This window comes from Fulmarus glacialis, unplaced genomic scaffold (assembly GCF_000690835.1).
Source record: "Fulmarus glacialis isolate BGI_N327 unplaced genomic scaffold, ASM69083v1 scaffold2286, whole genome shotgun sequence".
Lineage (NCBI taxonomy): Eukaryota > Metazoa > Chordata > Aves > Procellariiformes > Procellariidae > Fulmarus > Fulmarus glacialis.
In genome coordinates, this window is record NW_009217286.1 from 9,220 (window position 1) to 24,853 (window position 15,634).

The 15,634-nt window shown below is 41.0% G+C and overlaps 1 protein-coding gene across 1 annotated transcript in view; it reads left to right on the top strand.

Moving 5' to 3' along the window:
• Positions 1 to 2,005: 2,005 nt before the first annotated feature.
• PPME1 (protein phosphatase methylesterase 1) overlaps positions 2,006 to 15,634 on the top strand; it is a gene marked incomplete at its 5' end in the record, with an annotated part of 16,026 nt that continues 2,397 nt past the window's right edge. The window contains 11 exons of the mRNA XM_009579596.1: positions 2,006 to 2,099; positions 4,622 to 4,714; positions 7,577 to 7,634; positions 8,193 to 8,244; positions 10,045 to 10,199; positions 10,718 to 10,808; positions 11,527 to 11,592; positions 12,362 to 12,494; positions 13,239 to 13,368; positions 14,059 to 14,103; positions 15,092 to 15,156. Coding sequence (XP_009577891.1) covers positions 2,006 to 2,099; positions 4,622 to 4,714; positions 7,577 to 7,634; positions 8,193 to 8,244; positions 10,045 to 10,199; positions 10,718 to 10,808; positions 11,527 to 11,592; positions 12,362 to 12,494; positions 13,239 to 13,368; positions 14,059 to 14,103; positions 15,092 to 15,156 — 982 coding nt within the window. The remainder of the gene's footprint in view (positions 2,100 to 4,621; positions 4,715 to 7,576; positions 7,635 to 8,192; positions 8,245 to 10,044; positions 10,200 to 10,717; positions 10,809 to 11,526; positions 11,593 to 12,361; positions 12,495 to 13,238; positions 13,369 to 14,058; positions 14,104 to 15,091; positions 15,157 to 15,634) is intronic.

A 15,634-nucleotide genomic window follows, 5' to 3' on the forward strand; every position in this document is an offset into this window, starting at 1 on the left:
GCTTTGCGGTGTACCTGTCAACTAACTGCGACAGAAATCAGCCTTATTATAAAGAGGAGATGAGTCTCACTGCTTATGGGGAATAACGACTGTGATTCACCTTTTGGAAATGTGTTACTGGGAAAACCAGGCTTTGCTTTACTGCCTCTGTTCAGGTATTATTCCCTGGGCATGAGGAGCACTGGTGGGAAGATGCCAGCTTACACAAAAGGAGGAAACCTCTTCAGGTAGAAGTAGTTACTACACACGAAGCAGTCCACAGGTAGCACCGAGTCCTCTTTTAACACAATAGTTTTGGTCCATCTCCAAAGCACCTTCTCTTCCCTCGGTGTCCACCATTATGATTTTCTTGCCTGTGCAGTGCTCATTCTTCAGTATTTGGCAAACGATGCGATAGAAGAAGAAATCTTGCTTCTGGCCACTAGCTCCCTAGTTTGTGCTGGATAGAATTGGGCATCCAGAAGTCTCTGGTTACTGGAATGTGTTTGACCAGATTTGACTTTCCTGGGGTATTTTTTTTTTTATGACACTAAAGCAGTGTTTCTGTATGGGTAGATTATGACTTCTAAAGGAATTACAGCAACCTGGGAATAAGTGCAAAGCCTGGAGCAAACTGGAGCCTGAAGGCCCATTCTCGTGTGGTATCTGTGTTATGCAGTCTTGTTGTTATGATCCTTAATTTAAAATACAGCTTTTAAAGAGCGTACCTTTTTTTTTTTTTTTTAAATAATTTTAGCCTTTTGGGCTCACTACCTTTTACTTGCATTGCTGGACTTGATAGCATCCTTCCTAACAAAATGCTTTTATTATAGGATATTTTCAGAATCACAGACAGTTGCCTGTGTAGCTCTAAGAACACGGAAACACGGAGGAAGGCAGCTTGAGGAGTGTTTATTGTTTATTGGTCTTTATTGTGATGCTGTCTCATGGTCCTTATATTTAGCTACAGCAGGATAGATATGGAAGCATATACCAAACTAATTTGGTCTTGTTCTTTTCCTTCACAGTCCTGATGTTGCCCTACGTACAGTATTTAAATACTAGATCTGTTTACAAATATGTTAAAGTTTTAACCGTTGCAATAAATTCCGGGAAACTTGAGCTGTAATTAAAACTTGCTGCTGTTAACTTAAACCTGGTGGATTTTATTTATTTAGTGTTTCTAAATTTCTTCTATATACCACACTGTTCAGTTCTCTCGGTAGTTTTTCTACCAGCCACTCAGCCATCGGGACAGGTTGACTTTCTGTTTGAATGATATTTCTTCCAAAGATTAGAGGAGGTTTCTGGGAAAGTTGTAATCTCATGACAAGTAGTACATGGAAAATTGGTAGTAACCTTCAGTAAATAGCTGACACTCTGCTTTTCAATACTGTGGTGTCAAGGTGACTTCTGAGAGGGACATTTTTTTTTTTTTTAATTATGATTCACGGGCTGAGTCACAAATTTAGGATGGCTTCCTGTGTTCCAGGCACTGGAGTGCTCCCAGTCATGTCAGCATCAGGCTTGCTTTAAGGCTAGAGCAAGACCATTAAATACAAAGGTATTTAATGACTTTTGACTCTGACTTTTGAAGCACCTGATCTGTGGGTCATTGCAGATTGGGAGATTGTACTGGGACAGTATCACTGTGTGCCCTGTTCTTTTTCTTTTCCCTTGGCTTATGTCTGTGTCGTCTAAATTGCCATTGTTCAGTCTTCCTTGGTATTGCTTTATGAGGAAAATATTCTTCTCTTTGTGTCTCCACTGGCTTTCCTGTGCATCTTTGTGATCTCCTCAATAGGAGCAATAATTGGGGGGGGAAGAGGGGGGCAAGGAAAGGAGGATTTCTTTACTGACCATAAAATCGCTAATATTGTAGTTGTATGGGAATTTCACTGATGCATCATTTGCTTCCAGTCCTAAACTGTTGTGTAACACCGGTGTATTTTCTTCGATGTATGTAATGATGTCTGTATGCCAATGTAAATGGAAGATTTTTTTTTTTTTTTTTCCTGTCTTGCAGCCCTGGAAGGAAGCGTGATTTTTCACCAGTGCTTTGGAGCCAGTACTTTGAATCTATGGAGGATGTTGTGGTAGAAAATGAAACTGGCAAGGATATATCCTTTTTTCTAGATTGAACTTTTCTTATTCTCAGTGACTGGGGCGTTATCATGTTTAAGTTTATAATTGAGTTTATTGGGGTTCTCGTCATCTTTTTCATGTATTTCTTCTCATCTTCCATTTTTTTCTTCTGTAGGGATCAGTATCAGTAACTAGAGCTATCCCTTCTAAGCTGACATTTAAGATGTACCTAGCAAGGTCAGTTCCTGGTATTGCTTCTTTAGTAATCATTCATTTTAAAAAGTGTTTCCAACAGTTCAATAACATATATTGCAAGGAAATACTCATCAGTTCCCGTAGTTTAAACCATATCAAGATCAAAGCTGTTTATTCATTTTTATTAACAACAGGTAGTTAACTGGCAATCAGTGAACTGCATGTTCAGAATCAGTATCAGCAGTACAGCAGATAAACTTCAACATTAAACACTTAGATCTTAATAAATACCTGCAAATTTCTAAACGCCTTTCTACAACCAATCCCAGGAAGTTCTTTTCTTGTACACGCACAAACAAACATACGTGCACAGTCATACGCACCCCCAAGAAGGGTGGGTTACAAGCGCACACGGTCTCCTCTGGGACTGCGGGATCTCCTGCTTGTGCACATCTCCTGTGGGAGATGTGGATGCTACCCATGCTGCTCCCACGAATGCAAATGATGCTGAGAAAGCACCACATGAGGTCATATATATACACCTGAGGTGTGGGTCCCTACTTGTTGCACCCCAAATTGTCAGTCCACTAGCTGGTGTGCAGACAGGGAAACTTCTCGCTCTGGCCAAGGCGGAGGCAGTGATGCCATCAGAGAGTCTTCTGGCAGTGTCAAACCAGGTTTTGACTGCAGCTGTTTCCTCTCCGAGATCCCTGCCCCCTTTGCAAATGTTCATGTTTCTTTTATACTTCTTTTCAAGCTGAATCCTCTTTGCCAGTCTTCCAGTTACTGTTTAATCCAGTTGATGGCAGTCATCCTCTTTGAGGTGCTCAAACCGCTGTTGCATCCAGGCCACTTGCTAACTGGGAGTGCCCCAACAAGTACAGTGTGTAAAGGTACTGGGACAAGACCAGTGTCCCAGCTCGGACAAAAGCAGGTTTGAGAGGTACTTCCAGGTCTTTTGACCTAATTACAAAATGAAAACATTTTAATCTGTGTTTAAATAACACAACCTTGTAGTTTAAATAGTTGCATAGTTTTTAAGCATGCATATGCTAGCTTGGCCATTAGGAAAACCAGACTTTCAAGCTATTTCTGTCCAAATACCAATTTAGTAATTACTTCTCTAATGCCAGTAGCATGTGATGCTTTGAAATGAGAAAATTCTCTCTCCATGTTGTTTTGCTCAGCTTGTCATTATTTTGTGTTTATTAACTGCATTTGTCCAATTGATCCTATGAATTCTTCATGATAGGCACCCTGTCTGCCTGTGATGTAAGGGCTGTGCACACCCCTGAGGCTTCATAAATAATAAAAAGGATAATGGACCTATTTGCATAGGTGGTATACATAAGCATCCCAAATTTAAGCAAATCTTAGTATTTTGTGTTACCTGTGACCTTTAACAGAAGCTTGAGCTCCTGTATGAAAGGTTGTGGACAGATGTGTACTGTGGAAGCAGCTGAATTAACGAATGGCGTTGGTAGCCACTGTTCTGCCCCAGCTACCTGTTACTGATCCATCAGATCTCCTTGTGTGAACAAACCCCAGCTGATGAAACTGTTTTAAGCTGACACAGCTCACTGTAACTAAAATGGTGTAGGGAGCACCTGCGTGAACTGTTTGCAAACAGCAGTTCCAAAGGGCACCACAGTATTCAGCAGAAAAACAATGAACAGCTTGGTCAGTAACCACAGCTAGCATGGTTAGATTTAGAGGAATGCTTTTGTCCACCTCAAGAACAGAGGGAGAACAGTGGAAGGGGATGGACGGACTTGTCTGATCTGTTGGTCGCAGTTTTGGGCGCTGAACACAGATCTCACAACTGCCAGATCTGTGCCTTTTTCTGAGTGACATTGTTTTTAGTGATAGTTAAACTGATTTTTCAGTGTCTACGTATATGCTGCAAGGGGACTTTAGGTACCATGATGAAACGTCTTTGCTGTGTATGTTCTAGAAAGTAATTATATTGCCCTAAAAATCTTGTTTACTGGCTTATCTGACATTTTCCCTTGGAAATAATGTACATGCTCCAAAGTGCATGCTGATCCTGGTTTGGTTTTTCTTTTACTTATTCAATTCACTGTTGTGCACAGGGGGAAAAGGGTGCGGGCAGGAGATGCATGGATTACAGGGAGCAGCAGACCTAGGCAGCAGGAAGACAACTCTTGAAACTTAAATAAAGCAGGTTAAGTTTTGTCCAGGTTATGCTTGCACATGCCTGTTGATCAGAGGCAGAAACGAGGCCTTGGGTACATACACAAGGGTAGAAACAAAACACTGTTGGGTATTGCAGGCTCCAAAATACATTCAGCTAAGTAACTTACTTCAAATAACTCTATGAAATGTCCTTAACTGTTCATACACTTTTCGAATTTACAAAAGCGGATTGGAGGGTCCTGTCTTACTGCTGTTACACGGTGGAGGCCATTCCGCTCTTTCCTGGGCTGTATTTACTGTAAGTAAGCTGCTGCTTTATAGAAGTATATATGTATGCAAATATAGTCATCTGAGTATGGAATACAACTAACTATTCAGCTACGTTAAGCACAGGAAAATCAATTCAGAATACTGTCTCCTGGTGCGCACCTGACTCAAGTCTTCTAAATATTTCACTGTCAGTGTATTTATTAAATAGGCAAAGCACATGCAAAGGTTTATCGTCTAGGTTTTAATTATCAAACCAAATTAACCAAAACTGCATCTGCCAAATAGCTTGCATGTTTTAATGAAGTGCCAAGACATTTCTCATCATAGTGTATAAATCTTTTTTTCAGAAGGCTGCTTTTCCATGACTACCGGTGAAAGTTCAACAGGTTTATCTCATCATAACGATATTATCTTTGGATGGTTGAGGTCCTGTTTGACTTGTCGAGAAATCTCATTTGCTGCTCAAGCAACTCTCTGAAACACAAACTGAGGTGGTGTCAATAGGAGTGAGCGTGGGGACTGACCAAACCAAAATTCCTCCCCCCACCCATTCCCTTTAAAAAATAAAGGGAGTTAAGAAAGAAAACTTTTTTAAAGGATTTCAAGTAAAGTAAAATCACTTGCAGTGTGTGATTTTTATTTGGGACCGTTTTAATCCAGAAACTCTTCGAGCTGCCTAGTGCCCTTAACAGAAGGATGCTATAGGATGACTTTCATGGAAGTGTGACTGGACAGATGAAGTCTCTACGTCTCCCCTGTGCCTTTGGCTGTGTCATATTTGTTACCTTTTAGCAGTTTGGTGGGCTGTAGATCACTTAGCCTTTAAGCAGAGATTCAAATGAGTAACAAGAATGAACATTTTACAAAAGTCACTACCAAGTGCTCTTGAATTCCCAACATGACTACTGTTGAGTAATCCTGATGGTGTAATCACAAACCATCTTATATTATGATGAGACACATTAGAAAAATACTTTGCTGGCTGGGCTGTAATTTTGGTGTTGAATAGTAGTTTTACATCTAACAGTTCATTTGTAACTTGAGCTGAGCCAGAGACTGGTACAGATATGGGTCTTCTGAAACTGTTGAACTTTAAGTCTTAAATCTCTGTCTTACTAAATGCTGTAGTTACTTGCTTGTAGCTCATTAGTTGCCAAGATGGACGGATGTCTTTTCCTCTGCTAGTTTAGTGTTTTTGTTATAGTATACAAGTGCCTTAAACAGATGTAGTGAAGGTGACTGCTTTTAATTGGAGGCAAGAGGTATGAAGTCATGTTTTTCTGAGTTAAGGAAAGTGTCTTCTTAGAAGACACTTCCACCCTCTCTAGAGCTCTGTATTTCCAATAGCAACATCAATACCATTTTTACATTTAAAAATCTCCAGAGTTGAATTTATCAGAGTGATTGCAGTTATAACACCGTACCTTACAGTTATAGCTTTTTGTGTTACTGTTAGCAATTAATGAAGTTAGATCATACACAAGATTCATGTAGATTTACGCCTTGCACTTGAGACTGCATCTGGAGGAAGAAACTGCCACAACAATTGGCTCATGCCTTTGTGCGGCTGCTGTAGAATTACTTCCTTTGTGCATTTTGAAATGAAAGTTTGTCTCAAGCAATCAAGTGTTAAATGTTTGGGATGAACCAGAACTTAAAAAAAAACCCCAAACAACCCCTCCCCCAAAAAACCATGAAGAAACCCAAACTGGGAAGCATTGACAGTAACCATCTATAAATAAAACAACAGCCTGCAGGAGTGGTGTGCTCATTTATTCTTTTGCTTATTGGCCTGATAACTTCCTGGATGATGTGTTTGTACTTCTCTTGGCCAAAGTACTCCTATTTGGATAAAACTGAGGGCACTAGAAAGCTTCCCATTCTCTCACATCATGTTGATGATCCTCTTTCCTTGCTCCCTACTGACAATAGTGTGATTTTTAGCAATAGACTGCTCCTCTGACTAGTTAAGTTATTGCTTAGGTGCATAAGCACCTTGCAGATTGAGGTTTCAGGGTGTCTTTAGGGGCTCTAAAATATTAACTTGTGGATTCAGTGTTTTTTGGGAGAGCAACTGCTACAGTCATATAGGAGTTGTATAGCTGAACAACCAAAATATGGGGACTGGGTAGCTTTCACATCTCTCCCCATTATGTAGGTGGTTCTATTAAGAATCCCTCAACAAATTCCCCCACTCCTACAGGGCCGTTATTTAAATAATCAATGATTCCTTAACAGAAAAGTCTTCCTTTCAACAAAGAATGCCACTTAATCACTGTGATGCCTGAAATAACTTAAGTAAATTGAGCTGTTGGGGGCAAATAGAGCCATAATCATGTTGCAACCCTACCTTACTTTAAAGAGATTCCTCACTTGTTCCCCCCAACCCCTTTGGACTAATCAATTTTTGTACATTTCAGCCTTACTGTAAAATTCTGTTCTTTGAGAGCAAATTGAATGTGTGCTATAAAGCAGCTGCTACATCTTCATGTCTGCTGTATAGCCAAGACTAATTTTGTAACGTGGGGCTTGGGGAAAGGGGGCGTTACTTTGGTGTCTGTAATCCCACTGCTTCATTTCAGTTTTCAGAGGTGCTACAGCGCTTGAATTAATTACCCTGTGTAATGTCTTATGCACAGTGAAATAAATGTTAACAATGGTGGAAAGAATGGAGCTTTGGTTAATTAAGGATAGTTTATATGGAATATTCTTTCTTGCTTTCTGTGACACCTCATACAATCCAGGTTCAGCCACTTTTTTGACAGTAGAGGGTTTTTATTGCACCATCCGAGCCTTTGCTGTTGTTTCAGGGAGTGCTTAATGTTGCTAATCCTTTTGTAGATGAGGCGTGGCACTTTGCAAATTATATTATCTTTGTCCCTTCTTACAGTCTGCAATCGTTAACAGGATTCAGTGTAGGATTGTGGCTTTAGATCTCCGAGGCCATGGTAAGTAAAATAAATACATTTAAAATCACAAAAGCATGTTACACACTCTTGTTTTTTAAAGAAGATGTAATGAATCCCTCCTGAGATGACTAAGAAAGCATCCTTAAGGCATCCCAATTTTTATTCAAAAGCAGGGATGGAAAAGTGGCTCCTAGAGCTCCGCAGCCGCCTGTCCTCACATGCCAGAAGCTGAGACTCCCTGTGCCTTTGTGCGAGGCAGTGGTGGACTTGTTCCTTCCTACATACTGGCACCAACCCCCTCCTTTGTATTTTCATAACCTATAGGTGGTCTTTACCATTAGAAATAAGATCTGTTCTTTAGTTTTAAGATACATTGCAAATATGGAACAGTTATGGGGAGCGTTTCCTACCCGTAAGCTATAATGCGACAAAGTACCAACCGTTCCTATTAATTCTGGGTTTCTTAATTATTCATGTTAACTGCAGTAGGCTTGCTCTTAATAACTGTGCCAAAAAGCTTTGTACAGTTGCTGCTCTAAGTCCTGAGGGGATTGAAAGTTTTCAGCTTACATGAACTTAACTTTTTTTGTCTTTCAGGAGAAACAAAAGTTAGGAATGCTGAAGATCTGTCTGCAGAGACTATGTCAAAGTAAGGAAGCTTATGCTCTCTCTTCAGTGTTTCACTTTTCACAAACCTTTATTTTCTTTCCTTGATGGAACAATAAACTACTTGAGGACACACAACCTTCGTTCAAGGGAGCTGGAAGATAGTTTCATTTCACATGATTCTGGTAGTTATCCCTTCTTTTCCTTCCATTTTGGGACAGTTTGAAATTTATTTGAAATGATACCGCTTCCAGCTGAGTCAGATTCCAAACTGGAGCCATTCTCTATGTGCCCTCAGTTTTAAACTCACTTTAAAGATCAGTGGCTTCATTGCAGTGAACACTTCAAACCTGCAACACGCTATAACGCTTGCTAGAGATTTCCTAATAGAAGGGGAATGCTTTCCTCGGACATAACTGACTGGGGCGTTTTAGCTTGAAATCACCAGTTTCTCGGTTCTTCTCGGCTCCTTGAGCGAGTATTCAGAGCATGCCTGCCTCGGACTGGCAGCATCCCCAAAGTCTGGGTCACGGACTGAGACTTTCAAGCGTGGAGGGAGTTGCTTTTTCAAACTATCACGACCTGCTTTGGGATGCAAATCCCCCTCTTGACAAAGCTGTAAGAAAAGCAAATACCCACTGCTAAGCACATTACATTATGTCCACATTTAGTACAAAGAGACTCTTTGCTATGACTGCAATTAAATCACGAAGGATTTTGTGACCTTCGTATGAACAAATCCACTTGGTTTGTTGTGGGGAGGCCATGTGTGAAATGTATTCTGACTTCCATTGTATACCTTACTGCTACTGCTTATGGCTTGTCAGATCCTGATGTGTTATTGTCCTGAGGAGATGCTGTATGAAATAATTAGAATTTTTTAGATCTGGAGCAGCACTACCGTGGAGGGAAAACAAGTTGCCTGTTGTTTTTAAACCTTTCTCTCCTCTTAGCAATGAGCTTGAAAGTTATTCCTGAAGAGCTTTTAAATGGAAGCCTTAAATTATAGCTGGTTTTCATTTTTTTTTTTAATCAAATCTTCAAGCAGTTTTCTCTGACAGAGCAAATAAGTTGGTCAACCTTTTTTTATTGACTTGTTTTCCATTTTCTAGTTGCAATACTGCTCAGGTCTTTGGTTCCTCTGAACGATTTTAGTCAGGAAAGCCAATTTGGGTGTCTTAAACTACAGTGCTCTTCAGCAGATTTCAATCATTATCTCTGCTGTTGTTTTTGTTTTTGTGAATCGCACCAGCCAGCTTTCACATACTGCAGTGACAGCTTCAGTTTAAAGTAGGTGCCTTATGGAAAGGACAGGGAAATTGCCCCTTGCCTTGGAGTATCTGTGCTTATAGAGAGTCTGAATCTTTTTGCTTGTGCTCGGTGTTGTTTATTTTTGCCCTGGTCAGTAGAGCTCAGTTATTTTCTCTCTTTAATTGCAAAAGGTTTCTCCTTTCAGAACAGTGAATTTCTTAGTCTATGCTTCCATGCAAGAGAATTTGATAGCTTTCGCACCTTTGATTTAAAATTCCAGCTGGCTAATGTCAATGTAAGATGATGTCTTCAGGGATTTCTTTTAGATGAGCACTTTCTGTTAATAAAAAGGGAAATTACATGCTTGTTCAGGAAAGTATTGGCTTGAATGATTTCCTGTGTTGGTGCCTAGATGAAACAGTGATAAGAGAATAAACTTGTCTCAGTTACCTGTGGGTTAAATGAGCATACAGAGAGGATTTGAAGCCGGACATCTATCTTGGATCTGTACTTTCTCCTCCCATTGTACAAATCTGCTTCAGAAATGTATCAAGGTAGAGATGCCAACCGTACTTTTATCTCAATTTGGCAGAGACGTTGGAAACGTGGTTGAAGCTCTGTATGGGGATCTTCCTCCCCCTATCATGCTGATTGGGCACAGCATGGGAGGTGCCATCGCAGTGCACACGGCGGTCGCAAATTTGGTGCCAAGTTTACTGGGTCTGTGCATGATCGATGTTGTGGAAGGTAAGTGTGTGTACCCTTGGATAGGCTTCTGTACCCTTGGATGGGGTTCTGCATTCCACGTTGATCTTTCTATTTCATCCCCAAATCCCTGAATACAGAAAGTTTTGCCCAGTTTTTAAACCAATGCCAATTCCATCCTCCTAACAGATGCTACCTACACAAAAGTCTTTCTAGTGTGACACCTCCTTTTGCTTTTCCCAGGTGGGCTCTCTGTTTGCTATTTTCCTGATCATTTCTTTGCAACACTTTCTTGTTAGCAGGGAGAAGGGTGGCTTTTTATATAATGCATGGTGCTGATGAGTGGTTACTGCCTTCTCTTACTATCTGAATGTCCTGCCTGTTCAAATATTAATTCTCTAATGTGGGAACAGGTATGACTGTAGGCTTAGGAGTATTGAGCTATACTTTCCTTAACAGCATTAAATCTCTCTGAGGGTGTTCCCCGGTAGCCAGTTCTGTATAGAGGGACATGGCAATTATTTCATCAGATGTCATAAAGTTTAAATACTTGTTTTTAGGTACAGCCATGGATGCGTTGAACAGCATGCAGAACTTCTTAAGGAGTCGTCCCAAAACATTCAAGTCACTTGAGAATGCCATTGAGTGGAGGTAATGGATGGGCTTATGCAGTCTCCAGAATCAACGTTGTAGCTTGATTCCTGAAGGAAACAAAGTTTATATAATTTGTCTGTTTTCTCCTTCTGTACTCACTTCCCCAACTATTGTCACCAATTCCTTGGCTAATTTGACAGGGAGAGAGGTCTCAAAGGTAATGAATTTCCTGGGAGGGTTGGCTAGGCATTGGAGAAGGATCCTCTTAAGAGCTTCAACTAATGGAAAGCTTGATGGTATGAATTGCAGCTTCCTTGTAAGTGTCCCAACTATTACTGAAGAAGCTTGAGACATCCATCCCATGTGTAAGAAACAGGACTTACTTCCGATTCAGCAAGAATTACTTATGCATTTGGCAGCTGAGTTTGAAAGGGAGAGGCCTCGTGGTTAAGTTTGTAGATTGGACTACAGGAAGCCCAGTTCTGTTACCAAATACCCATGTAGTTTCTGATCTCTTCCTGTCATTAAATGGGCATAACCCTATTTCACTGTTTCCCCGGCAGCACTTCTCCCACATGTCTTTTAAATTCACAGTTACAGTGACAACGGGGGGTTCAAGTAAGTTGGCATGTAGTGTGAGCCACTCCGAATGCCTTCTGAGAACAGGAGGTTTGGGAGTGGTTTGGGGAAATCGTGAGCTGTAAAGGGCTTTTGCTCCTGTTTCTAGGCCTGCTAGTTAGTAACTATGTCTGCCCTTCTCCGATTTTTTTTCTAGTGTAAAAAGTGGACAAATAAGAAATCTTGAATCTGCCAGAGTTTCTATGGTCGGTCAAGTCAAACAGTAGGTGGTTTGTTTGGTTTTTTTTAAAGCTCTTAAAATCATCGTGTCTGTTTTACAATACTGTTGCTACAGAGCATAAATGCACTTGGAAGTGAAAATTTCTTCTAGCAAATACAAATTTCTTATCACTTGACCACAGTTGTTACTGGCAGCAGCGCTGAATCATAATCATGGCACTTGGAGAAAACCTGGTCAGAATTTCCCTGGGGCAAAATCTGCCAAGAGCCATGTTTTAAAAAGTTAACTGCTGCTGGTTGTGTATTCCTTGGTTTGTCTGCCTTTCCTCACACATTAAGAAATAAGTGTTAGTCTGATGCCTCTTCAGAAATTTTGCCCTAAGTTGGGTTGGCCTTGTGGTTATGGTATCTTTCACTTCCTTTTAGAAATTGTTTAATTATCTGTTGCGTTTTGGGAGTGATCTGTCGTGGGTTTGCAGGGATCAGAGTAACCTGCTTGTACCACTCTAATCCTTACCATACCAGGAGCCTTTGCAAATGTCTCATACTCCGTTAAGAAAAGCTGTTGGTGATTGTTTGACCATTTCTGCCTCCTTTAAGTAGCTGTTCGCATTTATTTTTGCACTGGGATATATGTGCTGCACAGGTACTCATTCCCATGGCTAGTCATGACTGTATCTTTCATCTACAGCTACTTTTAAATTTGGGGGCATTTTTCTCAGCCAGTATCTAAGAAATTGCTGACCACTTTAGGTTAAAACCTGGGGGTTTTAGTTGTGGCAGGGAATAAGTTTCTGGGTTTATTTTCACAGGTGTGAAGGGGCTGCCAGTCCTGAATGTCCTAAAGCCATAGTGGAGGGTATTATTGAAGAAGAGGAGGAGGAGGAAGAAGATGAGGAAGGGGGAGGCTCTGTCAACAAAAGGAAGAAAGAAGATGACACAGAGGTAGGGAGTTTCTTGCTGTGTTTTCAGGTTGTGTTTGCACGATACTCCCTTGCAAGAGAAGTAGCCCATAGCTATCCAAATCATTCTGATATAAAAAGGAGCAACTCCAGGGACCGAAAACTTCGTATTGTGACTGTTGTTTTTCTTACTTGTCTCGTGCCACTGATTCTATCTTGGACTGTCACCTGAAAGCATGTGTTTGGTTTTCTTTCCTGAGATGCTCACAGATTTAATGCAGATGGCCTGAAATGGGGCTTCTGGCCTGAATGAGGAATGCTCTTTTCTGAGTCTTTGTGGTATTTTTGTTCGTTTCCAAGGCACAGTAGCATTCAGGAGATCATACAGGCACTTGCAAGCTAGGAATGTAAATTCCTCAAGGAAAATCATTGTAGCCAGTTTAGCCCCTTTCATTTCTGTGTCACCTAAGTAAGAGCCAAGTCTGGACGTTCAGACAATTTGTGAGCTATTTGTGCCAGTAAAAAATAGCAAATTGAGTGCCCTGAAAACTGCAGCCTTCTCTTCATCTATATGTGTAGCTCCTGCTGACTTTCTTGTTCCTTACTTGTGTACTTTGGCTGTGATTTGGGGAGAAATTTAGGAGCAAGGAGTGTCATCCCCTGGAAGCGTGCAATCCACCAGAGGGAGCCAGTATTTTTTATATATATTTCCAAGTGGCACTCTGAGTTCATTTTATTTCAGCTGTTTTACTGATCACTAATGCAGAGCTCTCTCTTCTCTCTGCAGACAAAGAAGGAGCACTTATACACGTGGCGAATTGAACTGGCGAAAACAGAAAAGTACTGGGATGGGTGGTTCAGGGGTTTATCTAACCTCTTCCTAAGCTGTCCAACTCCAAAGCTTTTGCTTTTAGCTGGTACGTGTTTCTTCCAGTCCTGTTTAGGTTCTGTGGCTGTTCACTTCAGTGATGTCCCAGTTGTATTTTAGAGAATAGGGTCAGTGTTTGGCTAATGTCTTTCTCTGAGACTAGCAGATCTGTCTCTTCTGCCTTGACTTTTCTGTGTATCTTGAAATACCATAAATCAGACTATTTGATCCGTGCAGATCTGGAATTAGTTCAGAGTCTCTAGTATCAAAATAGCACATGTATTGCTGCTGTTGGATGGGTGTTTTGTTGTATGACGTGGAAGAAGAGCAAACAGGACAGATCCAAGCTGTCCTTCAGCCTCCACTGCTATGATATTTTCCTACAGATGTGGGTGTGATTTGAACTTTTCAACTGAAAGTCAAATTATTGATGTTCTACAGTCAGCTGTAGGCCCTTTATGTGCCCTGATGGGAAAGTAAGTGTGTAACCAAGATAAACAAGATAAATACCCTTCTAAGTTGTGGGGAAGGATGTATTCTTGAATTTTTGGCTGGGATTCTTTCTTGTCACTTTACTCTCTTGAGGTGCAGCAGTGAAAAGTCCTTGTGGGTGTCAGAGATGATGTGTCTCTTGAGTTTTTCAAGCCAAATGTCTCCTTCAAAATGTCGAGTAAAGCCCTGCTTAGATAGTCATGTTCTCTCTGGCTTTTCTCCAATACATCTGTTTATTTGATTGTAGGTGTTGACAGGCTGGATAAAGATCTAACAATTGGACAGATGCAAGGTAAATATTTAATATTGTTACTCTATCCTTACTGTAATGCTCTTTTTGGAAGATAGCTTGTTGCTATGGGTACACGAATGAGAGGTAGCTGGAATGGCCTCTCACCTGCAGTCTATATCGAAACAAATGTGCATTAAAGAACTAGTCCATCCCAAAGTGTTCTCTAACTGGCTGTGGTTGTAGGAAAGGTGGAGAAGTTGAGAAGGGAAAGGTTGAATGAGAACTTGTGAAGGGCTGTTGCCATGGCTTGTGTTCAGTCTGGCGTTCAATGTTTCCAGAGATGGGGCTGCCACGCTTCTCTTGGATCAGAATGATTGTCTGTTAGGGTTTCTTTCTAATCAGTTTTTTCCCTTTCTAACTACATTCCTGATGTTTCTAGCTGGAACAGTTGGGACCTTCCAAAACTGTCTGATCTCCCGGTGTTTCTGGCAGACATCAGACAACAAATTCAGCATCTGCATTAATGTTTTGGTTTGGGTTTTTTTTTTTCCCCCATCCCAGCTTCATTGATTTCCAGAGCAACCAGTACTGGAAAGTAGTATTGGGTAGCAGGTTAAACATTATACTAAGGTAGATCTGATAACAGTTTCAGCTCTGAAAGGTAGTCTCACCTGTGTCGAGAAGCTCTAAAATGTTTAACTTCATTTTAACTCCTGGGAACCTCCTCTAGTTACACCTGGGGAAGATGAATTAAACAGCCAGTTCTTGTTTTCTATTGAAACTGTCTTCTGTGTGCATTGTACAGTTTGCTTTAGATTCCTGTGCTTTCCCTGGTCGCTCTTTGCCCGATGCATACAGTGAGATTTAGTGAGGTTTGTTTGTAAAGAATGTGAGATCCTTTTTAGACAAGTTCATAAATTCACAGTGCTTTTAAGGGTGTAGTGTCTGATGTTTCCTGTGTACGCAAGAACTGCTTGCCTAAACCATTGCTGTTAGAAATCAAGACCATTTAAAAAGCAGCTCCAGCGATGACTCTCTTGATCCGCAGGGAAGTTTCAGATGCAGGTCCTCCCACAGTGCGGACATGCAGTCCATGAAGATGCTCCAGACAAGGTGAGCCCCACTGTGGGATTGAAGCTAGATAAGTCACGGTCTTCACAGCTTAAATGCAAAGGGGTCTGTTGCTTACTATGAAGCAGAGATTATACGTCAGGAGCATTTTTTGGCACAACACCTTAACTATTGGCTATTTGCAAGACAGCTTGGATTTTTAAGCTGGCTGGAAAGCCTGGGCTAAGATGTTACATGACACGGGGCTTGGCTAGGTTACAGATTTAACTCTCAGGCTAGTGGTGATATACCTAACTCTTACCATGTGGAGTGTGGATTTATCCTCCCTGCCTTTCCTCATGAAGTTCTCCACTCTCCCTTGTACTAAGCTGCAGCTTTTGGGGTTGGTCTATGTTTTGCTGAGTTGGGTGGCTCACATTTTCCAAATACAAAACAAATGTTACTGAAACAGCTTACAGGCTGACAGAGCAGTGCTGCTTCTGGGTACTGCTGAAGTTAGTGTCCAGATAGAAGCAGGAAT